General features: G+C 43.2%; 1 protein-coding gene across 1 annotated transcript in view; it reads right to left on the reverse strand.

Moving 5' to 3' along the window:
- Positions 1–26089, reverse strand: part of camta1a (calmodulin binding transcription activator 1a) — a 278847-nt gene that overhangs the window by 134572 nt on the left and 118186 nt on the right. Inside the window, 1 exon segment of the mRNA XM_082517771.1 lies at positions 21220–21287. Within this exon segment, the coding sequence (XP_082373897.1) occupies positions 21220–21287 (68 nt within the window).

Raw genomic sequence — 26089 nt, forward strand, 5'->3', positions numbered from 1 at the left:
ATCATGATATGACCAAGCTGTAAAGTGCTACTGATTGCAGAAACACAAACACTGTCTACTACTTGTGCTGGAGTGCTACTGTCCTGCTCTTTGAGAACAATGAGACACTGATCTTGCCATCGTTGGCATTGTGATAAACTACTTCTGGAAGCAATCATGAGAATTTACATCATCCCTTGACATTTAGCCTCACACTCCAAACACTATCGGTGTGCGGCGTCTTGTCTGTACGGATTGTGGGAGCGACCCTGCGTGTATGTGTGTGTGTGTGCGTGTGGACTATCTTTCTCTGACATTTAGCCTTGCTGTCCACATGGTTCTCTGCAGGAAGCAGCAACGATGCCAATCTTGAATCGTGCAACTTTTTTTTTTCCGCGTGTTTGTGTGTATTTATATCTGTGTGTCTGTTTGTGTGCAACTGTGTCAGAATTGGAATACACAGTTATTAAGGGGAAGGCCTGCCACTCATGTGTCTCCAGAGGATGAGGAGACTAGACACCACAGAGAAGAGGAGGGAAAGGGAAAAGGCAGGCTTAGAGGAGAAACAGAGAGAAGCCCAGCTAATGAAGGAGAGTAAGGGAATGGTTAAAGTGTCAAGGCACCCATTGTATTGCAGGGCAGGAGCAGTAAAGACAAGCTAGTGGCCTCCGCAACTTTAAGATTGCCATTAAACTCTTGCCTTACTCGTGTTTATGGTTGGCTTTGTGTGTCAGAGGAGAAGGGGATTGTAAAGTGGGGCTTTGTCCGTCTGCCATCGATTTATTTCCTTCGTTAGGGTGATGACACTGCCTGCTTATGATGTCCTAGCACAGACTGTAATTACAGAGCACTTCTGTCTTTATTGATGTCACTGTGTTAGTTTAATTACGCTATATTGGGTTTTAGAGTTGCGGCAAGAGCAAAGCTATGATGTAGGGCAAAAATCATCAATGGAACATCCTCTTTTGAAGGCGTCGAGTGCAAAGAGTTGGGAGATAATTATTTCATAGAAAGACATTTAAAATAGACCCTGTGCATCTCAACATCTACAAAGGCAAAGAGAAGGTAATCTAAAATTTAATGACTATTTCGTCTGTGTTATGACCAAAGTCAGAGGGAGGAGGCTGTGAATGTGATGAGGGCCTTAATGGAAATGAAACACCTGGGTTCAACCTTGAGAGCGACTGTTTACACTCCCAGTCCCCAGGTGTTGGGGTTGACTGAGAGGAGCAGAGAACCATTGGCGTGTCTGTGTGAGCACAAGTGTGTGTGTGTGTGTGTGTGTGTGTGTGTGTGTGTGTGTGTGTGTGTGTGTGTGTGTGTGTCTGTGTATAGAGTGTATATGAAGGGATGGGACCCATGGGGAAGCAGTGCCATGTCAAGGTGACCCTTGAGTGGAAGAGGAGGAGGGAGAGGCCACCTGCTTGCTGGCGGTGGCAAAATAAGGGTGACAACCATCCACCTGTCTGAGAACACTCTCATTCCAGACCCCATCTGCCCACCCCCTTTGGGATATCTCCTCCCCAGGGGAACCTGTGACCCTCACTGTCGTCCAGTTCACCAGGCCTTCTGTCCACTGTCAGGAGCCAGCTAAAATTGCCACTGCTCACCTCCGACCGGAGGCCATTCAGGGGCACTGTAATACAGTACAATACATTGGGGGCTCTGGCGCAGCCACCAGTTGTTTTATTCTACTTCTACTTTTTTGGTTTCAAAGTGATCCAGGTCCCCCGGCCTTATGTGTGAGACTGTGCTATAAGTCTTCTGGCTTGGCTAAGTCATCACACGTAGCCAACAGGAAAGACCTTTATTTGCCCACTTTTCCTCCTCTACCATCTTCTTCAAACTGAAAACTCATCATAGTGTTCTGTAGCACAGATAATCACTGGCCAACAACAAAGCACTTTGGCAACTCAAACAATGGTCACATATAGCACACTGTCCATTTATCACCTCTCTCTCTCCCTCCCACTGTGCATACAGCTACCCATGTTTCTTCGCATAGTACTGTGGAACACACACAGAATTACATTCTTTCTACATGGCAATCCACCCTGTGGATATCGCTCTTTATTCAAGGATGTCTGTCTGACTGCAGTCAGGGGGCATTCCTGTCTCCCCTGGCTACAGACCTGTGGTGTGGACCTCGGGCTGTATTTGCGTTTTCTCTTTAGGTTTTATCCACATACCTGAGTGGGGTCTAGGTGGAAAAGACCCACCAGACTTCTGACATGTCTTCTGATCTCTCTCAGTCCTCCAGGGCTGACAGACCTACTGTACTCGCCCTCTCTGCAGAGGGATATCTACTACAACGGAGACTGAGAAAGATACAGAAAGTACAGAAATTGATTGTGAAAGAACAAAAAGGGAAAAGATTTAAAAAGTGAAGGGTGTGAGGAGGGCAGATGATACTTAAGTTAAACTGAAACATTAGCTCTTTGTTCTTGACAAAAAGTCTCTGCAAGATAAGAATATGCTCACTGTAAAGCAAATGCCATTTAGAGAAGGTTGCAAGTAGGTTTGTAATTAAGGCAAGTTGGAGCTTAAAACAGCATCTAGGAGCTGGATTTCTCTCATCTCATCTGCAGACCTCGCTGCACGTTCTGCATGATTACCTGTTGACTCATAGCGTATTGATGTTACCTTGGCTGCTTTGTTGGAAATAGACACAATGATATCTCTACCATGGCACATGTCACAATAAGAAGCTGATTAAGTGCTCTGCTGCTTCTCTAGAGTTTTCTCTTGCAAAGGTTTCCTCAGTGGGAAAAAACTGAGAAAGACATGAGAGGCTGTCTAAAGTCCTCCAAGAGAAGACTTATTATAATGATATAATAATAATTATGATGGTAATAATTTCTAAACCTCTAACTGTCATGACAAGAGTTTCTCCACTTTGTTTAGTATAAAGACTGTTTTACAAAAACCTGATCCTGAAGCTTACTACACTTTAAAACACTCACCAAACTGGTCTTAAGCTTGGTGTCTATACTAAAGTCTTAGTCATGTGGTAAAAATCCATTTATCTTTTCTAACGGGTAAAAAAATAGTAGCATCCAGTCGTTGCAGCTACTCCTTTTATGTGAGGTGTCTCACACACTGATGGTCACATTTTTGGGGATTCCTAAAATTATTGTTATAAAGAGTCGAAAACAGAATAGTGAGCCAAAATACACAAACAGGATTCCTGCTTTGCATTTGGGCCCAACTGTTGTTTCAAACTAAAGCAGCAGCACATATATAATCTCTAATAAATGCCATTATTGTGTTGAGTTTATGTAGTAGCTCAATTCTTCTATTACCATATGTCTGCAGATCTGCAATAGTGATTAAAAAAGGTAAACTACTCATAAATCTTTGCTTATCACAGAAAGCTAAATTGCGTCTTGCTACAATTGCATTAGTGTATGCTTTGGCTAAAGGCAAGAGACAGTGATAGATAGTAACAGGGTTTACTACAGGAAGACTGTGAGGTGCAGACAGGGGAAGGGACACTGGGAGACAGAAAACGGTAGAATGTGTAAATCCAGAGTAGTTTAGGATGAACTAAAAATGGTTACGGGAGAGAAATGGGAGTGTGAACAAGAAAAAAGAAGGTAAGGGGTGGTGAGAGGAGGAGGGCGATGACGAGGAGAGAGAAGGTTGGTCTCATTACTATTAGACCTTCTCTCTCCCTCCAGGCTCAGGTGACCCTGGTTCTCGAGCCCTCTGCCTTGCACACCACTAATCATTTGGTTTTAATCACCGGGATATTCTCCCCCTTTGCCCCTCCCCCACTTCCCCTCCCTTCCCTCCATGCCCTACTGTGCGCCCTAGCTTTTGCCAAGGTCCAGCTAATTTTATTCTAATTGGCCATAGCCTGGGCTGGGACCAATCTGCCTGATTGTCCTTATCCATCCGTCCATCCTGTCTCTGTTCCACTCCTTGTCCTCTCTGTTCTTTTTCATTCTGTCTCTCTCTCTCTCTCTCTCTTTGCTGCCTTCAAAACTTCACGCCTGTTTCTTCAGCTCGTCACTACCTCCTCTCTCTGCCTCATCTCTCTTTCACCTCTAATTCTTCTTTTTACCCATATGCTGCCGCGGCAGCTCCCTCCCACTGTCTTTAATGCCATTCATTGACATCGCACTTGTGCGAATGTTTTCCAATTTCTGTTCTCCCTCTCCTGTTGACCTTACATTCCACCAGACAAAACAAATAGCCTTGATGTTGTCTGCCAACAAAAAGCTTCATGCGACTGCCTTGATCCACACACAATGGCATGAAAGAGAAATGTGAAGCTGTTCAATTAGGGTAAACCTGATGGCTGAAGCCTGACTTTCTCCCTCTTTTTATGAGCGAGTAAGAGGACAGAGACAGTGCGTCAGATGACACTGGAAAAAATGAAAGTGCTGTGCGAACAACAAAGGGTGATGAGACGCCCGCTGGCCAGAAAGCACAGAGAATTAAAATGAAACAGATATCCCAGTGATATAGCTGTCTTCCTCATAGGCTTGTGTGAGCATAGTACACATTGTTAGATTCCAGCAAAGAACAAATGTCTTTTACTTTGCTATGTTAAGCAGAAGGGCAGTTTTTTGTTGTTGTTTTTTAACCAAAATGTGACTAATTTAAAATCTCAAACTCAAAATATTCTAAAAAGTTTTTATAGTTGCTAGCCTATTGTCAAGTTGACAAAATGTTACTGTACTGGTCATCGAGGCTAACCTTACCAGTCACACTGCAAGCAAAAAATAAGAAAAGCAGATGGAAATCCTACATTACAATCACACGCTACAAATCCCCTACTTTTCTTTTCTCCTCCGGATCAACAGCTCCAATAAATTTTCATTACACCTGTGTGAAGCGCTTCAAATAGAGCCACAGAAGCAGAAACTAATTACTTTCTAATTTATTGACTAATGGCCACAGCCCTGGGAGACAGCTGCAATTGTTCTAACAGTCCTGCTGCTCCGACTGCACTCAGGTCCACTTTAGATTCATAACCAAAATAATTTATCATTACAAGCACATTAAATTGAACCGTATAGACCATAACAGTGGTAATTTATATCATTTTGTTGTTAGGGATGCTTTTCTCTCTCCTGTCTTGAAAGCATGCAATCTAGGGGATAGGATTTGTCTCCAGGCAGTTGTTGTATGTGGCAGGTTCACTTTGTTCTTCAAAGAACTCTTTGTTTTGCACCTCATTCACCATTTGTTGGACCTTAGGGTAGAAGGGAGACGAAAAAAAGAAAGTGTGGCTTTTTTTTTTTTTAATTTAAAAAAGTGAGAAGAAGACATCTGTGTTACACATAACAAACACGAGAGTCAAGACTGAGACAGATTATGGTCATCGCTGCTCGTTACATGGCGTGTGTATTACATGACAAGCACACAAACGGTCTCTGAGTCTGGGGTACATTTTTTTGCCATGATTTAGATTCCAGCATTTCTCAGCTAGTTTTTCATCTAGACAAAATCTATGCTATTAATTAATGAATCTTTAGCGATTGTCCCATAATGCATTTCTTTCTTGATGGGAACAGTGCCTTCCAGGATGTCAATGTCCCTATCAACAAGACACAAATGGTCACCCAGTGGTTTAAACAGCGTGATAACAACATTAGCCATGTGTCAAGGCTTTCTTAATTACTACAGAGGATGCCATTTGTGCATTGATTGGATATTCGAAGCGAAGTATTAGATAGCATTTTCCGTTAGTGTCATTAAGATGGAAAGCCCATATGATCATGCAAATACATTATATAAGCACTGATTAGCATTGACCTTGCCCCCTAACAGGGGAATTGCTGGAAATAATGCCAGCAGAAGCATCCGCAAATTAAGAACAGGCTACCAAATTCAGTAACAGAAATAAATCTGGTCTTATTCAATCATCATAGCACACCAAGACAGCGTAACACAATTTAGCATTAATTCATGCCTATAACTATCTTTTGTTTGACTATTTTATTTAAAAGAACAAATATTCTGATGGTCTGAGACTTCAGATTAAAGCAGTTCACTGGATCTGTCTGAGGAATTTCAGCCTCTCAGCAACAACAACCAATAAACCAATAAACCATGCTGATAGTACAAATTTTTCTATTGTGTTGTGATACGAGAAGCTAGAAGTCGACCTCCTGAGGGAGGGTCTGAACAGTAGCAGTTTGTCTCTGCGGTAGGAAAGCTCCATTCACACTTCCCACTGCATGAACATGCCAGCCACTTGCATTTACACTTCTGCTTTTCCGTTTTTCAACCTTTAAAAAGCAAACAGAACAGCAAAGTTGCTCAAACTGTAAAATTCAACTGTAGTTGGCCATCTGTAACAACAACGACAGGTGACCTTTCTCCTGCAGTTTCACCTGCAGTTATTTAAGCTTTTTGTGTTCATGCAGTGCATGCCTGTGTTAGAACCTGTTAGTTGACTGGAAAGTTTATGAAATAGGTCTTAATGCCATTTGGTCTGGTTAGAAATCTCCATTCAGTTCTTTAGTAAAAAGAGCAATCCGTAGAGGCAGTTTACACAAGTCCAAGTGTCCATAGCAACACTAGTAGTAAATCACAAATGATAATAAAGAAAACAAATATCTCTGCTACTCTGGAATATTTGTTGTATCTTTTCTTTTAATTGGCTCACCAATTAAATCTATAACCATATACACACATCATTTGAAGAACACACATGGGCTCCAAAATACCATTTACTCTGCCTCTCTCTGTTCTCCTCTTTAGCCATTCAAGCTTTCACAGCCTGATCAATAGAATTCAGCAGGCCACAAACACAGAGAAGAGGGTGTGTGTGGAGGGGGTCCACTGGGAGAGACAATAAGAACACTGAGAATAAAACTGAGACCAGAGACACACAAACATAGACACACGCACACTCAAACACACACACGTATACACAATCTGTCCTGTATTCCCAACCCCGGCATTTACGTCAGCATCCTGTTTAAGACACTGGCCACTTAATGGAGCATAGCCAAGGCAGTATGTGTATTTGTCCGTGCCTGTGTGTGCGTGTGTGTATGTGTGTGTGTGTGTGTGTGTGTGCGTGTGTGTATGTGTGTGTGTGTGTGTGTGTGTGTGTGTATGTGTGTGTGTGTATGTGTGTGTGTGTGTGTGTGTGTGTGTGCGTGTGTGTATGTGTGTGTGTGTGTGTGTGTGTGTGTGTGTATGTGTGTGTGTGTATGTGTATGTGTGTGTGTGTGTGTGTGTGTGCGTGTGTGTATGTGTGTGTGTGTGTGTGTGTGTGTGTGTGTATGTATGTGTGTGTGTATGTGTGTGTGTGTGTGTGTGTGTGTGTGTGTGTGTGTGTGTGTGTGTGTGTGTGTGCCACTTCGACGTAAGTACGTGTATGTGTAAATAATGTTGGGCAGAGAGAGTTTACCTGCTACAACAGAGGCAAAGGAAGGACACACTACTACAGTGGAACACACACAAAGTCAAGCACAATAGCCATTAAATCAAAAGCAATCTCTTTGCTCCTGGCAATTTATACTGAGAGTTCTCACACATGCATGAACATGAACATACACATACAGAAAACTGATGAATACCACTATCAAATACACTGTGAGACTATTAGGTTACTTCAAAAGTGTGGAAAAAAAATGTGGGAGGAAATGAATGACATTCCAACAGTACATCCTCTCCAAACCTGAACAAAATGTGTCAGCAGTGGGAGTATAAAATCTCTGAATGAGAGTTTTTTGGCATAGGAGATATGGAGAGAAATCAATTTTAGGGCCAAGTATGGTGCCAAGGACGTCCAGAAGGGCATAGCTCTGTTGATCTGTTCATATCAATTTGCTCCTTCCTGCAGACAGAGAATGCCACAGTGTGCAGCGCTGCATCTTTAAGGAATATCGCCATGATAACGGTGCCATAAAACACATCATTTTACAGTCAAACCATCTCTGTCTCAAATGCACTTGGAGCGGAAGCCATTTTCAAGCAACATAAAGTTTAACATGGCGCTACATCTGCCGAGCCGCTAGCTTCCACAGTACATGGGACTGAGCAATTTAATTAGGGGACATTGTGTAGCGCTGCAATGAGCTCCACCCTCTCTATCTGGACCTAATACCTCCTAAACTTGTGGTCATCTCTAAAAGAGCAGGGTGCATGCTAAACTGCATTATCCAGTATGCAGTCAGACACCAGTCACACCATTGTGACACAAAATCCTTGCCTGAATGCCTTTATACAGATGAGCAGTTTGTTTGTATCAGGCACCAAGTTTCCATTTCTAAATAGCACGAGTAGGACAGATTTATGTCTACTTGTGGTTGCTAATGATCTATTATAACACAACACTGTTGCTGAATGCAAAGTATACTCATATTGAGATATTTGTGACCATCCAGTCGTCTTGGCTGTGTGGAATATGGCATTTCATTTAACTTAAACTGAAATTTTCTACATGAATACGTATCGGAAATAAACCTATTCAAAGGCTAGAGCAATTCTACGTAAAACCATACCGAAACATTTTGGAAAATAAAGTAGAGATTTAGATGAGTTGCTTTGATAGTTATTAGTCAACTGAGAAGTGGCTTTACCCCTGCAGAGATAACTTTTTGAATAATGTCTCCCTTGAAAAGTCTTAAAGAAAGTGTCCCTTAAAGTTTGCCTGATTTCTAATGGATCCTTCCTCCACTGAGCGTTTCAACTGCCTGCGTGAGAAGCAACCAGACCACTAATGCACCCTAACTCAAGATATATAGATTACAGATTCCCATGCCTAAAGTTTGATTTTTACCTTGACCATCTGAAAGCAGGATCCCAATATAAATTTAATGGCTCGGTGGTGATGGAGGGCTGGGAATGGTGAGGGACATAAAGCCTTACTAAAAGCCAAATGACATATATGCAACCTAGAAAGTAAACATGCTGCATGTCAAGGATAGTGCAAACACTATAATGTGTAAAATAAGTTGTGAAAACCATAGCTTCCGCATCATTTGTTACCCAAGAGGTGAGGGGCACAATATAGGTTCCCTAATGGCAGTTCAGATAAACATGTGAGGTGTTTGGCTGTGGGTAAGAGGGGATTGGCCAGATGGAGACACAAAGGCAAAAGTTCAATTAAAATGTTGAGCGAATCAATTTGTTTGCCTTAATTACTTTGTTAATCTGTTGAAGCATCTACTTAAAAAAAAAATCCTGTGTCACATTTTCTGCTGTGATAATGGAGCTGCTGAGAGGGAGGGGCAGTTGCTTGGGTTGAGTGCTTTTTAAATGGCTCACCCTCTGGTTCTAAACACATCGCTCAGTATGTCTTCTCGCCCATCCCTGAGTCTCTTTTGGTGGGGTGTGTTGGTAATGAGGGCCTCCTGTAGTGTTGTGCTCCACTCCTCTGTTGGTGCAGAAAAGCGCACCCCCGCCATGTCCTGACATTCTGACAGATAGGAGCCGTGGAAAGCATATGGCCAACGTGGCAATGCCTCCAACGTCCTCCAAACTGTCGTAGGGCTCAGGCATAATGAGTGGTAGAGATGAGACCAAGTCCTACACATAGGAAACGTTAGTCATCGAATTCTTTTCCTCATTTACCAAGGATCAACTAGACAACTTGGTTCATATAAGCGTCGAGAGATCCCATAAATTCGTGACTTCATCATGACAGAGCCAGATTGGAACTCTTCAAGACCCAGAGAATATCTAGGCTGACTGCCAGACGTTTGTTTTATAAAACAATGCGAGATCTTGCAGATACATTTAAATGTACACACTATAAATTCAGCAGAAAGAAATGTTCAGCTGGTTCAGCCGTTGGGCTGCTTTCTACATGGATCACAACATAGAGTCAAATGGCAGATCGGGGTGGAAACAGAGAGAGACATCTCTGACTGAAGCACAAGTGAGTGATGGTGTGTTGGGCCAGGAAGTGGCTGCTCTCCCTGTCAACTGTCAGTGCTGTTAATGTCCAGAAGCTGAGGTCCACGGTGACTAGACCTGATTTTAGATAAGGCACCCATCCAGCCATGCCCTCGACATGGCCTCCCTCTGGCCCAGACTACTCTGCCATTCTCCTCTCCTCCCTCTGTCTAGCCTCTTATCCCAGACCGTCTAGACACCTCCCAGCATGCAATCCCTCACCCCAGCCAACCCGGGCCGTTCTTAGCTCTTCTGCTTTCTCCCCTCTCAACACTGTGTCACAAAACTGGCTGCTTGAGTGCTGTGAAGGGCTACTGAAAAGGACAGAACAATGCCAGGCAGTTGTCTCTCTTACTTTTTTTCAAGCCACTCCCTGCAAGGCTTAGAAAGCACTTCTCGGCATTGCATTTCAGTCCTTCTATGAGAGCAACTGATATTATAACAATCTAAGATAAAGTTTATCATAGTCTCAAGTGTTGACTATACACGTAGTTTGAACAATTATAACAAGGCAGTCAGCCCCAAGCATTCCGTGATGTAGACACACCTCTGAAAAACAAAAGTAACAAGTGAAAATGCTTCATCCACTTTTGTGTTTGCAGAAAGAATGTGAATGTGAACAACGAGAAAGCTAAGAGGCAATTACCGATGGCTTCGAGTACAGACTGATCTACTGGTAGCGGTAAAACTACCCGAGAGGCTGTGCTCTGTAGCTACAACTGTCAGAGAAGCCACAGGGTGTGTGTAAAGGACGAAGACCTTTGCACCCTCATTGTCCAACAGGTGGCGTATACATACCACGCATTAATAATAGCCCTAATGAAAAGCCCTTTAACCCTAATGCGCTGTAGCAGAATGCATGGGGTTGCAATGTATCAGCTTTCCTTTTCACAAAGCCAGAGCCTCATACCCATGACTGATCTCTATTAAATTACATGGATTAAATCACAGATCCTTAATTAGGCCCCAATAAAAGTGTCATGCGGCTTTTGAAACCTCTGAGCATGCTATGATTGGATAAAAATGTGAAAACATACTAAATGAAACTGGTTTACCACTGAGTGTGCGCCCCATGACTCTTGAGTGGAGCAGCAAAGCAGGGGGAAATAAAGTGTGGAGAAATAAGTAAGAGAGAGAGAGAAGGGAGACGCAGATGCAGAGAAAGAGCAAGAGGGGAGTCTCAGGGCGAGTCACACCTCTTTGCCTCAGAAAAGCTCTTAAATTCCATGTGTGACCTAGGGGAGAGAGCTCTAAAGAGTCAGCCTAAGATGCTGTGATACAGAATCTGACTGTTGCACAGCAATGAGCTAATACTGTCGGCCACAAGCAACACTGACAAGTTCCACGTGCATGGCATACAGCTTCTAGAGATAGGAAAATCATTGCATGCAAGCATGAAATTTATTACGTGTGCATACAAAGTATAAACCTGCATAGGCTCCCTTCTAAACACTTCAGAAAACACATCAGGGACTCGATTCTCTTTAAAAATTGTAGCGTAATGTTTCCCTGCTCCTCTGGACCCTTGCATTGCCTAGTGTCAGGATGGCCAGAAGCTTTTAAGTGCTTTAAACCCATAATAACCCTAATGCTTTGTCTCTCCCTGTGAGCTTTGTGTTTGTTCGTAGGAAAATGAAATGCGATCGAAATAGAAGCAAAGATGGGGATGTTCAGACATTTTGGAGGTTGCTGGGGATTTGCCGTCTGTAAAGGCATTAAAAAGGGAACAGAGAATAGACAGACTCCAAGGATGTGTTATGTGGTGACAGGGAAAGTCTGAGAAAGGCTGGGATAAAACTGTGAACACATACAGGAGCACAGCACACAGTGGGCTTCTTATTTTGCCCTCTTCTCCTCTTGCACATTGGCTTGTTATGTTGTTTGTGATGTTTCTATTTTTGAGAACATGGGATTGAAAAAGATCCAGATCCACTGCCACAATGCATCGCAGGGAATAGTAAGCGCACACACAAACAAAAAACAGCCCCCAACCACCTTCCTACTTGCCACTAATCCTCTCATTGCCAAATTGTGGGTGCAGTCACCCCTTATTCACTTCTTGAGGGACAGAGGGGGAAAACACAGCTATGGCTCTAGCTGTGAACAGACCACCCGATCTTCCCTTCAAAATGAGTCTTCTGCCAGAAGACACCAGAACGGTAGGTGGTACTCTCTCACCATTACATTTCGCTTTTATCTCACTTCCCCTTTGCCTCTCCATCCTCCTTTCGTTTCTACTTTTTCTCACTCTTCTTCTTATACTGTAAACCGCCTAAGGCGATTATGGATTGCGATGGTGGTGGGTGGGGAAGGCGAATCCCTGTCTTTGTTTCCTTAAAATAGGTTTATTATTACTCAATACAGTTGAGAACCTCTGTGAGATTAACATTGTGGTTAGAGCTTGTAGGTTGCATCAATCGCAGCGTGTCGGCATATCAGCAGGATACACAAGAAATCAAACACATTCACTGGGGACACATAAAACTGAGTAATAAACTCATATTGAATATCTTTTAATCAAATACACCATCATTCAGCTGAACAGAACTCAATGCCACGGGCCTCTGAAGAAGATGCTAGAAATGAGCCAGTGACTGGTGGCTGGCTGTGTTTTGTCTGAACAGTGTTGCTCTGTTTGGAGGTCTGCATTGGAGCAGAGCCATGCCAACCATTACAGCATCACTCTATTTTCCTGTCTGGTTTTCTACCTGTCTGTCTTCAGTGTGTCTATATGTCTGTCTCTCATACTCTCTCTTTCAGGCACAAAACCAAGGTGCACATTAGGTGCTGGTGCTGCACATTTGATGCTTGGCTGTCACTGTATCATTGTCTGGTGACATAAAGCGCAGTAAAGCACTGAGCAGTGATGAAATGGAGGTGTTTTAAACCTGCGCTTGCTGGCACATTTCTTGCCTTTCAACCAATGTCATCTGGAGACTGTTATCATCCCACTGTGAAAGTAGCCAATCCACACCCAAAATACTGAAGAGAGAAAGGAAACGAGAAAGAGCTTCTTCCACATCAGTACTTGCTCCATTATTCCGCTGGAGGCTTGATTAGACAGAGGGGATAATTTACGAGCCACTTCATTGCCAATTCAACGGGCACATCACCTGTAAATAATTGAAACCCTTCATGTCCGTTCCGACATAATCATATCGCTATCATGCTAATGTATCCAGCAGTGCTTTCCTTTGGGTCAGGCGTGGGACTGCTTTAAATCTTGGCTGACCTGTCTCCATAACTCTCCAGAGCGCAGCACTAACCTCTAGGAAACAGAAAAAATGACGATGATTGACTACACCAAGGAACGATGAAAAATTAAAAATACAGCAAACAAATACCTGACTTCTCAGCAAGCCAGCCGTGGATTGCAGGTGGAGGGCGGGAATTTTGCACTGGCTTGTTAATTATTTTTGCTTATGATGTGCATAAGAAAGATTCATCATCTTCTCATTTATTTATCTCTCTCTGAGTTCTATCAGTCAAGCTGCAGTTTAAAAAGACGGCAAGATTTGAAAGGTTGTAGAAATTATGATAAGATGAGGGAGACAAGACAAATCAAACCCTTTGCTTTTTATTGTAGGGAATTGTATCATAGTGGGAATTGTCTCTATCAAACACTCCTAATTATATGACCGTTTAACTGAATTGATGGCTATTTTTCTTACTTCATTTTAAAAATGTCATGAATATTAATTAATCCAATCTGAAATGGTTCTCACCTTTCCTTCTGCCCACTCCTCTCAAATGTGCATGACAAGAAGATTTGAATAATTTATCAATTGACTTATATTCGAATTGATTAATTCACTAATGCAAAATTAATACATGGTTATCCAGTACATTCCATCCCCGACACTCTGTCTCGTCTTTTATGAAGTAGTTAAAGAAGTAAGGGTCTTGCCTTGAATAAAGTACTGACTGACGAAGCGGGCAGGAATGTCCACCTACTACAAATGTAATGATGTTTCATTAGAATCAACAGTGTCTCAGTCAGACTAAGACAGGTAAGAACAACCTGAGTATTTCATGGTGAGTGAGGCATGTGCACCGGGGAACAGCTTTCTGCATGGTTAGGTAACAACTGACATCAAATAAATAAATGAAGGAATAAAAATCAATAGTCAAGCAAAAAAGGGATGAAAGCAAACTGTGGAGGTCAGCCTGGTCGGTGAAGGTCAAAGTTTAAGTAAATAAAGGAGCTATGAACCTGAATGCGCTGTGTATTAGTGGCCTTGATGTGTAAGGCACACAGCAAGTCAGGTTACTGCTCTTTCGTGGTTGCAAAAAGAGGAGAAGGTGCAAAGGGTCAGTCCTGCCATTTGACGTTTTTACACATTTTAATGGTGCCAAAAGGCAACTCATCATCTGCTGTACTTCCTGTACTGCAAAGCTCAGTTGGGGTGAAGAAATGGGACAGAATGTGTGCCAGTGTGTGTGCGCGCGTGTGTTTATGCACACTCATGTCGTGCCTGTTCTTTGCTGGTGATTCACCATGCTCTCTGGCAACGGCCCAGGACCTATTTTCTCCTTCTCTTTACATAACAGCGAAAAGTATCATCGAAGCAGTGTGTCCTGTCCTTTCTTTTCCTCCTCCTCCACCTCCTCCTCTTCACAGTCCTCTGCCACTTCCTTTCCCCATCCTCCACCTTCCTGTATGTGTGGGAGCTTTTAAGACATGACTGCGTTCTGCTCGGTGGTGCTACTACTGTACACCAATAGGATCATAAAGTGACAAGTCATGAACAGACTTTCACAGACCGCACCCAAAGCAGAGAGTGGCAGACCAGATTCTAGGGAATGGCATAGAGAGGTGCGTGGGATGGAAAGCTGTTTAAAATACCCCCAAGGGTTTTCGAAAGGCCCAGGATCTGCTCTCCGCTACACCATATGCCTACAGGACAGCACCCAACTGGGCACCAGGGTATGATGGGCTGAAAATAGGGACTTGCAGTCACAATCCTCACCGTACTGGCCAACACACGGCGATTCGGCACCAACGCTGCAGTGTGACAACGTGAAAGCAAAAAGTACAAAAGAAGGTGGAGAGCAAAGGGGGGTTCAAAGGAGAGTATGAAGGCAGAAAAGGGAGAGGAGCTGAAGGGAGTTTGCTTTATGGGGAGGGATGAGGGTGAAGAAGACTATGTGTGTATGTGTTGTGAGTTACAGGGTCTGTGTAGGAGAGATGTGTATGCAGGGTTTAGTCACTGGACTTCTCAGTGACTCAGGTGTGAATAATGTTGGGTCTTCTTTGTGTGTATGTGAGCGAGAGAGAGAGACCCAGGGGGAGAGAGAGCACAGCAAAGTGCTGGGTCGGTGTAGGGCTGGACATCTATGTGTCTGGGTGGCTGAGGGCGAGCTCAGCTGTGTCTATGGCCTGCTCCACGACAGCCAGCCTGCACGCTGCTCACCGGTGCAGAAGCGCTAATTGAATTAAGTCTTTATTATCAGGCTGCAGAGGCAGCACTTCTCCCCATCTCGGCCCGCTTGGCTGACACTTTCTCCTTGAACACCTGCTTGACATCAACTTCCTCCTCTATTTATTTATCCCTTCTCTCCTGTGGCCAGCTACTGGCTGCACTCCTTCCTCCTCTCCACCTCTTTCTCATATTGGCATAACAAACAAGGCTAGGCATGCTTATTTTTCATACTGCTTTTGTCTAGCTGTACTACACAATAATCCTCAACTTGTATAGACTAACTTGGAGCCCTCTACCACAGTCCTAAACTTTAATGTACTAATCTTTAATGTCTATTACCATACAGAAAGTGGCACATAATAAAAAGGATTAATTTCAAAGACAGATCATGCCCTTCCTGGCCTTCAGCAGCAACAGCCCTGTTGCATGTAGGGGGAATAAAGGCAATAAAACTAGATGATGTTCTATGTTCTTTTGAATGGTCTCTAGTGAGCAAGCTGGCCAGGGTAATAAACAGCAGCTGGGATGCAAACTAACATATATCTAGTCCCCTGTCCATTTCCACTAGCCTCGGGCTCAGGCTGCTTCCCTGGGTTTGGCTTGGGCATTACTTTAAAGGACAGACAACAAGAGGCGCTATTAAGTTGGCTTGGAGTCTGAGGCCCTGGCACTTGGCACAACACTAGCTGTAATCTATTGACCGTTTGCATTCTCCCTCCCATGCCCCAAAACCACAGGACTTTTCTCTATCTGTCAGTTGATTCCATTGCTCACCTCCCTCCATCTCTATCTGCTGTTTACCCACTCTATTTTTCTCTTTTTTTCTCTCTCTCGTCCAATGTCAGCTTAATCCCCCTCCATTCCATCTTTCCCCTGCTCTTTCGTCTGTTTGCGTATGCCCCCCCCCCCCCCTTTCTCCTCACCACATCCATCACTATTCCTCCCATCTCCATCTCGTCTGTTCGCTTCTCTTATCGACATGTTTCCATTTTCTAAACTGCTCTCGCTCAATCATATTCACTCTTCCTTCAATGACCATTTTTCATTTTCTCACTTTCATTCACTCTTACGTTATGCTATCAAGGTTCACCTGACTCCTGTCCTCCCAGCTTTCCCAGGTGGGCCTTATTTCACCCAGTCTGCAAGGCCTGTCCTTGTCAGTGCTGTTGACTGGGTGGAAGCAGTGGGGTACAATGACCCAGTGTGTTGTCCCGACACAATGGGACAACCAAGTGTCACTATGCAAACAGCTCGGTTTTTCCCATGATGATTTGGGATGAAAATAACATAAGAGAAGCGGAAAATGCAGATAAAAAGAAGAGGGTGGTCCCACTACAGTGGCTCGCTAAACATTTTCTCCAGTTACATGTCATGCGGGCTTTTTTTAATAGCCCCAGCTTGATTTAGGACGATATCGCAGTCTTAGAGTCTTAATTTCAGTGTTAGCTAATGAAATACCCCCTCATCTTCTATGCCTTTGTTTCTTTATGTATCTCTCTTTGAGCTGTCTCCTCACCCTCTTCCTTTCTCTTTCTCTCTCTCTTGCTCCTGCTGCTCCTGTCCTTTTCCACTCTCCTCTGAAACTCTGCCAGCCAACGAGTGCCACAAAGCATTAGGACCAAACACTATCAGACGCCCTTCTCAGGCACATCCTACACATCTCCCCCCAACACTTATACACACGCACACAGTCACTGAAGGTCCAGCACTTCCTCACACCATTTGCCAAACTTGATGACAGAAACACAGCTTACACATAGGGCTATGGAGGTTTTATTCACAATGACAGACTCACCCAGATACCAAGTCTCTTCCAAAATTGACACACACATGGTATACAGGACTAGCGTGGTTTTTATTCAAAACACACACAGTTTCAGCTGTAATTATGTACACATGGTAGCTCCATATACTCATAAACACCTGCATAATTGCACAGTCATGAACTCTCAACTTTACGTGTATGCACATATCGTGTGCATACACATGAGTAAATTCACGCATAAGCATTAAACACAATCCCCTCTATCTATGTCTTTCCCACTGTCACAGACAGAAATTCACATTCATAGGCACCCTACACAATAGCAAACACCATACACAATCGCAAACAAACAGTCATTAGCAGATCTCAGGCTGCCTCTCAGTTCTTCTCTACTCTGTTGTTGGTGTACCCGCGCCTCTGGGGTGGCGCCACTACTGTAGGTTTTAATAAAAGCATTGTCTTTGGAAGCTGTCTAAAGGGACTTGGTTTCATTTTGGAGTGCTGCTGCTGCTGTTTCTGTTGCTGTGGATGTGGGAGGAGAGAGGGCTATTGCGCTGGGACGTGGGGGCGGCTAGGTTCAGTGTCAATGCAGGGCCCTCCAAGGACTGGTGCTTATTGTTTGATAGTTTCAATATACAATGTGTGGGTGCGTGTGTGTGCATTCGTGTATGTGTGTGTGCGTGAGTAAGAGAGAAGGAGTGTGTTCTGTGGTCATGTAAGCACATGTGTAAATGTATGCGCTCCAAACTAGTGCAAAAGTCAAAGCAAATAGCTGACACAACCCACCACTTCAACTTTCTAACAGCTACAGCTAGTCTACTGTATCGCTGCATACAGTAGACTAGCAGGTGTAAAAGCGGGGTCTCTGTGCTGTGTTTTGCAACGGATTGCTTTTAACCGGTTCAATAAAACAAACAGTGAAGACAAGAAGCACTAATGTGCAACTGCTTCAACATGAAACCATGTGATGTTCAGGGGACACTCACGATAACGAGCTCTCTCTGTACTACACACAGGTGTCCATTAGCTCTTTGGGCTGACCAATCTGTGACACCATCTAGTCAATAGTTACTCCATCTGTCAGCATTCAAACACCTCTAAACAGCCCCTTAAGGAGATATTTGTGTCATTTATGATGGATAATGAATGCCTGTTCTCAACAGGAGCGCAATGTTATGCCCATGATGAGGTCACATCAAATGTTATTGTCTAGATTTGGAACCGCAATTCTTTTCCCTTCCTTCTGTTTCTACCTTTCTCCCACAGGCACCTTCAGATCCCATCAACTGAAGCAGTATGGTCACATCTTTAAAAAGCCAAAAGGAAAGAATGAGTATGGCTCTCCGGAAGGATGCAGTAGAGGAAAATCCTAATTGTCCCTTTAAGTGTGTTCCCTCCTGTGGAGTGAAGGTGCGGGGTAACGGCCATCTTAAATCACAGCCTGGCCGTGGCCTTCATTAAAGCCATAATGCCAGGCTCTCCCTTTAATGGAAATGGAAGCCAGCGAGGCTGTGGGTGTAAATTAAAGTGTAAGGCCCGAGTAGGGAAAGATTTCCCCAGCTCTGACAGGTGCGGCCTGAATTAGCTGTAGTGCTGTTCAAGCAGTCAGTGGGAGAACACTGGTATTGATTTTAAGCACTGTTGCACTTCCTATCTGAAAGGGAATGTGTATTACTAGAGCTAAGCACATCAATCACTCAGCATTCCACCACTCTCCCCTGGCATGCTTCAGATTTTGAAACGATAAACAAACAGAAACAGACCCAAGCAAAAGATAACACTGGCTGTACTGTTACTGTATGCGCATCAGCATGAACCCAGAGATACGTCTATGCATGTATGAAACAGGTCCACTTCGTTTTATCTTCCTCGTGTTGACAGGATGCCATCTCTATTCAAGGCATGTACAGCATCGCGTGACACCTTGGTCAAACAGCTGGTGTCAGCTCCTTGAGCTCTGACTGTGGCCCACTCCCATCTTTATGACCTGCATGTGTCAGAGCTGTTGCATGCATGCGGTGCAGCCATGTAGCGCTGTGCTTCTCTGTGTATGACCCTGCTGCTCATCTTTGCCTCCCATCATGCCCCACTAACCTGGAGTAAAAGCCCTGGCTGGGGGAGAATTAGCCTACTTAGCCTATTCCCCACAGGGGTCAACCCACACACAGGCATGCACACGGTGCACCCACAATCAGATGCATATACACCCGCCGAAACGCACCTGAAGATTTGTGATGACAAATGATAAGGCATCACTTAAGCACAGGTGTTCCAAGCATGACCTTTCACCCGTGACCTTGAACAGAAAATTTTCATGTAGAGCCTAGCCATCAATCAGCTACCATCAATCACACATATACGCCTCATCCTTTGACTCTCGCCAACCTTTCCTGGCCCCGACATCCATCACTACACCCTACTCTTCCACTGACATCTGGAAAAATACAAACACTTCACAAGCTTTCTCGCTGACTCTCCTGTTGGCAAACACACATACAGAGTAAACACACACATCTTGTGCTGAAAAGACAGGTACTCTAAAACATGAGATGTGTTATTGTGTTGTCAGGTGATCTGTAGATGTACACTAGGAACTGCTCCCTGATGACATATCTGAGATATCAGCACCTGTGCTATGAGATGACATGGGGCTGAAATCCCTGAGCACACTAAGACCACTGCATCACATACAGCAAGTGGTGACAGACTGTGGCCATCACTATACTGAGGACCATTTGTATAGAAAGTCACTGGATCACAAGTCTCTCACATCTCACACAAGAGTCATTTTTAGCCTGTCTTGTGCACTATGATGCCAGTACTGTGACATTTGTAGCTCTCCAGGACCCCAAAACGTGGCCTTTTTTTGATTACGATCCCTTTTTTATTCCTTAAGGTCACTTAAGGTACTAGAGCAAGATAAAAGAATGTGTATACATTGAAGAGGAAATAAAGGTGACTGTAAAGCCAACTACACAGGTCACACGAAAGAAAAAAGTGTGATTTTGAATTCATTTTGGTAAATTAGACAGAAGTGGCTTGGGAAGAAGGAAGGATTCTTGATTTTAAAAAAAGGGTGTGCCTGATGCTCTTTTGGCCTAGAATTAAACCGGAGAACATATTTTAATTGGTAGTGTTTTAATGCAGGACTATTATCAATGTCCCTCCGAGGCAGTGGAAGAGAGGAGGGTATGCGAGCAATCGGTTCTGTGCCAGTAAGCCCAGAGTCCACTTACGCACGGATGAGGTTTGCTAATAATGCCAACACAGCAATTCAAACTCAAAGAAAAAAAGAAGATAAAGAAAGATTTAACATTGATTAGCTTATTCTAAATGCATGAACATGTAAACTTAAGCAAAAGGGATCATGTTTAAATAGGCTGTATATGCTGGAGCTAAGAAAAGATTTTGTGGTCTTACAGTGCGACACTTCTGTTTGATAGTCCAACAGAGGCCAAAGATGCCAACTCTAAAGCTGTATAATACGAAAAAGATTATCCAAATACACTCAAACTGAAATGTATCTAATGCTGTTAAATGTAAAAGGTTGCTATCACAGCTGCATATATTAATAGTCATTATACCATGTATGTTAAATAATGGCATCACAGCCAGTGCTGCCACAGACACATTCTCTGACATTAAACTGCTTTTGCTGAAATTTGCTGAAAAACTGAGGAGGACATGCAAATTGGCACTATATGTATCTGCATATATTAATAAAATAAATTAGGTCCCATGCTGGAAAAACGATTCTATTTCAAATATAGCACTAGCTCTTGGCATTTTGTTCAACATGGGGGTGTAACATCTGACCTAGACAGTGGAGTGGCGAATGTGCAGACAGATAGAGGCACATTAACATAACATTCACAGCAGATGCTGCAGCAGTGCATGTTGTGTTAATTGGAGTGCTAAAAGGCAGTTATTAGTCATTATTAATATTCTATAATTTATCTGCAAACTGTAAACTTTTCTGAACAGCCATCAGCACCCTGTAATATTAAACATCCTACAGTAAACTTGAAGGTAATTATGAGCCGCGCATAAGGGAAATTGCCTTGGAAAGAAAAAAAAAGGAAAAAACAAAAATGTAAATTTTGACTCACAGAGTGTAATACTTGCAGGACTATAAATCTTAAAAACCCTATGTTTTAAAGAGGGCAGTGAGTGTAATGGTCTTACCTTGTTTTAGGGGATGTCGTTAGCCATTCTTCATGCTTTTCAAATGTTATCAAGTAAGCTGCGATCTCCTGTGAAAAAGAGACGAGAGGAGAAGGAAGTGAGTGAGGCTTAGATATGTCATCTTTAATCACTGTTCTCTTGTGTTTGTTATACATCGGTGAGACTGCTTCATTGATATTCAGACAGTTTAACAAGCAGTGCAAACACAGGAAAGACGGAAACCGGGGCAGTGCTGGGGAGTTCAGCCAGGTAAATGCAGACTGCTAAAAGTAAAATGAAAGACAGAAGTGGAATGCAACTGAGGTCAGATCATCTTCTGAGACTATCTTTGTTACAAAAGCTTTGATCAGGTTCTCCTCAGAGGACATCAAGGTGCTTTCTGAAAGATTGACGTCTCTGTGTTTGAGAGTGAGCAGCTTTTAACATTTTTGGTCCGATCCTCCCCCAAATCCCTTTGATCTGCCCTTGACACTTCTCTATGGATCAATCCACTCTTTAACCTTTGAATGATAATTACACGCCAGTCTCACAATATTGACATGTGTGTGTATTGCTTCTTCAGAAAAGGCAGTAGATCCTTTGGAGTCAGTTGTGTACAGAGATGCTATAGACACCATGCTTTTTAAAAAAAAGCCCAAACTGCCACTGGCATAAATAGAGATACTTCAAACACTTTCATGTTTCCCATGCTTGCCCTGCCTACTGCATCAGTCTGAGTGTAAGGGAGAACACACTGGACCATACCCGGCCATTTTCTCACCAAACTAATGGGCAGAAATAAAAAGCACTTTGGATGCTGGTAGACAACCTAATGATTACCAGCGACAGCCAGTAATTCACTCTTCAGCAAGAACATTTGTCAGACTAGAGAGAGCTAGACACAAGGACAGAGCTGCTGCCATCTTCCACAAAAACACTGTCTTTTCAGTTTATAAGGATGCGTGTCTCACCTCATGTTGGAGTGTCAACAAACCTTTAAGAGTAAATGTGTTTCTAAGATATTGTCTTCTTTGGTTTGTGAGGATAGGGTTTGAAAATAGCTTCCTTTGGGACTAAATGCTGTTACTTCACCTGCCCACACGGGGCAATAATGTCAACAAAAGCAGCAGCTGTTTCAAAAGTGCAAACTGGAAAAATATGACACATCCAGTGTGTGGCAGCATAAAGCAAGCACATAAACCAGGACCATTTCTTCATTTCTTCCATCATTTTCTCTTCAAATTCATAAAAATTCTAAAATATGCACCACTGCAAGAAGGCACCAACTGGGCCTTCAAGGCCGTGTCACAAGTGTGACCTGGCACAGACATTGGCGATAGCCCATGGGGATGCTGCAGGGTGTGTGGTGTGAGGGGTTTCCAGGCTGTCAGGGTTACCAACAAAAAAGCGATGGTAGCATGACTGGCAGTGTTGCCTCCAGGTGCACACTGGGAGATAATGCCCTGTTGATTAAGTTCTTGTTCTCCTGCCATAATGACCGGAGGCACAGAAGCCATGACAAGATGGCATCTTGACTTAATAAAATAACAGAAAGGAGATGAGGCTTTTCTAAAGGAGCTCAGGCAACTTTTGCTATGCAACAGAAAAATAAAACAGCATTGAAAGTATAAGAGCAGACAGTAACAACCTTGTTGATTTAATGAGCAAATAATCTTGTTATATAGACACCAAAACACATAGAGAATGTGTGCTGAGCCAACAACAACAATTACAATATTCAAAGAAAAAACACAAACTAACCAGGTATCAAAAGGCATTACTGTTCTGCATCCATTAAACTGGACTAACGTGCCTGTGATGTTATTTTGTGTTCATTCTGGGAGTTATAAACGGCAACAAGAAGCTCCTTCAGTGACCTTTGTGCCTGTTAGCACGAAGCCCTTTCCATCATTCTTGCCTTTAAAATCCAACCACAGCTCCAGTCTCAGTCGCAGAGGATGAAATAGAGGGCCACATGGTCCCATATTTAGAAAAATTTAAACAAACAAGAAAGAAAGAAAGAAAGAAGCATGGCCCTTCCTCTGGCTCTTTCTCACCCCTCCCTCTCTGAACAGATGCCAGGGATTATTCCAACCCCCCGACCAGCCATAAAGGTGCAATAATCTTATGGTGAGGAAACAAACAAAAACAGACGTGCAGCCATTAAACAGCTGCAAGGAGACAAAGTTTGCATGGGCGGCATAATGAGAGGCTAGCATGCGTTCAGGTTGAGCAAACACACTTGCGGGTTAGTGCAAGAGGGGTGGAGGGGGAAATGGGCAAGCGCTGTGCTGAGCACTGATGGTGTATCAAAGTCAAACCAGCAGCTGTCAATTGGCTCTGGACTCTATCTGCTGACCTTAGTGTCTCTGGCCTACGCTCTCTCACTAGGGAAATATTCAGAGGAGGCTCTCTGTACACACAGCTCCATCCACACTCTCCCGCTTAGGTCAGAATCCACCTCGTGCAAGGTTGTTTGTACTTGCATGAGGTTTATGCCTCACCCTCCCTACTGACATGATCTTTGCTGTCGTTTTACCTCCTGGTGTCGTTAAAATATACTGTACTGTACTCCTGTATTCGCCATATCCTGAATTAAGGCAACCTTTTTTTCTAAATAAATGCCAATCAGCAAAAGCTAAGAACTGAGTGTGAGCAGGAGCAAAACCACCTCTAATTGACACTGTACTTGCAAAAAAGAGGGTCTTTCATTTTCAAGGGGAAAGAACAACCCGGAGCTGTTTGTTGTAACCCAGCCATCTCATTTGTTTCTTTTGTCTCTGTAAAAGCTGCGACACACTGTTAGCGGAGGGGGCTGCCCCAGAACATGACCGAGCAGTCTAACAGTTTCAGGGCTGATGGAGATGGAGAGGAGGGTGTTTATGTGTGCGTGTGTTTCTGTCTACCCTGTTACAGTCACAAGGCCTGATTACTGGTTACCTGTCTGTGCCTGACACGTTATTAACATGCTCCTCAAGCGGTGTCACTCCTGTACTCATCAGTGTGTCTCCCCTTTATTTCTCTCTTCTTATAGCATCCACCCACCCTCTCCTACCTCACCCCCTGTCCTTTTTTTTCTTTCCCATTACCGTTGAGGTGAAAAGGAAAGCCACCATGAGAAAATTTTCATTTTGAGATGACTGGCTTTTACTGTCTTGCTTTTCAAATGATATTTTTCACTCTAGAGGTATAACATTTTCTCCAGAGAGAATCATCTTTTGAAATGTCTACCTATTTGAAATTGGAGATGACACTAACATATTCATCCCATTTCACTTCTTTGGACCAAGAAAGGGGAGCGGGAGCAGTAAACTCTCAGAAAAAAAGTATTCACTATTTGGCTCATCCCTTATTTGAATATGATGTTAAAATTAGATGCAGTGATAATCTTATGGGAACTGTTTGTAGAGCTGATTAGATGGATTTCACCCTTGCCCTTTCTTATTTCCACAAAAGTCAGACAAAGATGACCCCTGTGTTTGATGGAGATATTCAGAGAGGATTCCCTATTCTGGAAGAACTCGTTGCCAGATTGTTTTTGCTGTATCCTCTGATTTCCTGCATTGCCACCAACTTTGATTTATGGAAAGAAAAGAGAGGTGTTGAGAGGACCAGCGCTTCAACATTTGGATGACAGGCCTGATTACTTGAAACAACTGTCGCTGTTCCATTAGAAGGGGAGATAGGAGTCTTTTGGCATTATCTCAGGACAGATCAGACACCTGTCTCTAAACACCATTCATAATGCTTCGCTCTTGTTTCCGCATCCACAGAGCATTTGTGCCGAGAGAAAAATTGAGGGCTGGGAACAATACAAAGCTGGGAGGACAAAACTCTAAGTGCATTTTATTCTGTGCAACTCCTGCATTAAAATACCCTTAGTTACATCATTGTCTGAGAATTGAGTCTTAGTTTTTAAAACCCACAATTTACTAGGCATTATGTAAAAACAGAGTAATGACTTATTTTTCTTTTGGGTGAGCTCTGTTATTTAAAACCAGACTTCATCACCCCAAAAATAGGATTCAACAATTACAGCATATGTTTATCCATTATTCCAGTTACATTGGTTCTCTACTGACACTAATGAAAATGCACTTAATGAATAGCTGTATTAGAAAAACTAACTTAAGCAACAGTATTGATTGCAGTAAAAGCCCGAGCCAATGAAATGAATATGTGAGAGCAAGAGGATGTGAAAGAATAGACGGAGAAAAGTCTGGTTAGAGAGCAGAGCACAGCGCCTCCAGCCTGCCTCATGGTGAAGTCTGGGGAATGCATCCTCAAAGCTTTGACCTTGCCCTACACTTGAAAGCAGGAAGTGAATGAAAGGGGGGGCCATGGGAGGGATATGGTTAGAGGAGCCCTCCCTGATGACCTGGGTTTTACTGTGGAGTGCCAGGTCATCTGATATTTCCTCCAGGGCAGCCCAGGAAACCAACCTGTCCAGGCACAAATGCACTGGCTGGTGTTTGGGGAGGGTGGAAGGAGTTTGCCAGCTATCACAAGTTTAGACCCAAAAAAATGAAAATAAATTTAAAAAATGCAATTAGTTACAGACAGACAGAGATGAGCACTAGATAACAGAAAAGAGAAAGCGGCTAGTAGAGTTACTGAAAATGTAGATAGTAGAAACTGACTAAAAAGGACAGAGTAAAAAGTTTGAAGTTTAAATGCATTAAAGGTATATCGGTGATTTAATAAGTGTGATTTGGTTCAATTCTGCAAGCAAACGTACCTTAGCTGAATCATTTTGAGTTTGTTTTTTTAAATTTATAATTCATGAATTCTTAATGCACTGACAATAACGTATTACACGCTGTATCCATGTAATCTCATACAGCCACATTTCTCTTTTAAGAGAGGAAAAGTGGTAAGGTAGAGTGAATCC

Source organism: Aulonocara stuartgranti (assembly GCF_965226115.1).
Source record: "Aulonocara stuartgranti genome assembly, chromosome: 20".
NCBI lineage: Eukaryota > Metazoa > Chordata > Actinopteri > Cichliformes > Cichlidae > Aulonocara > Aulonocara stuartgranti.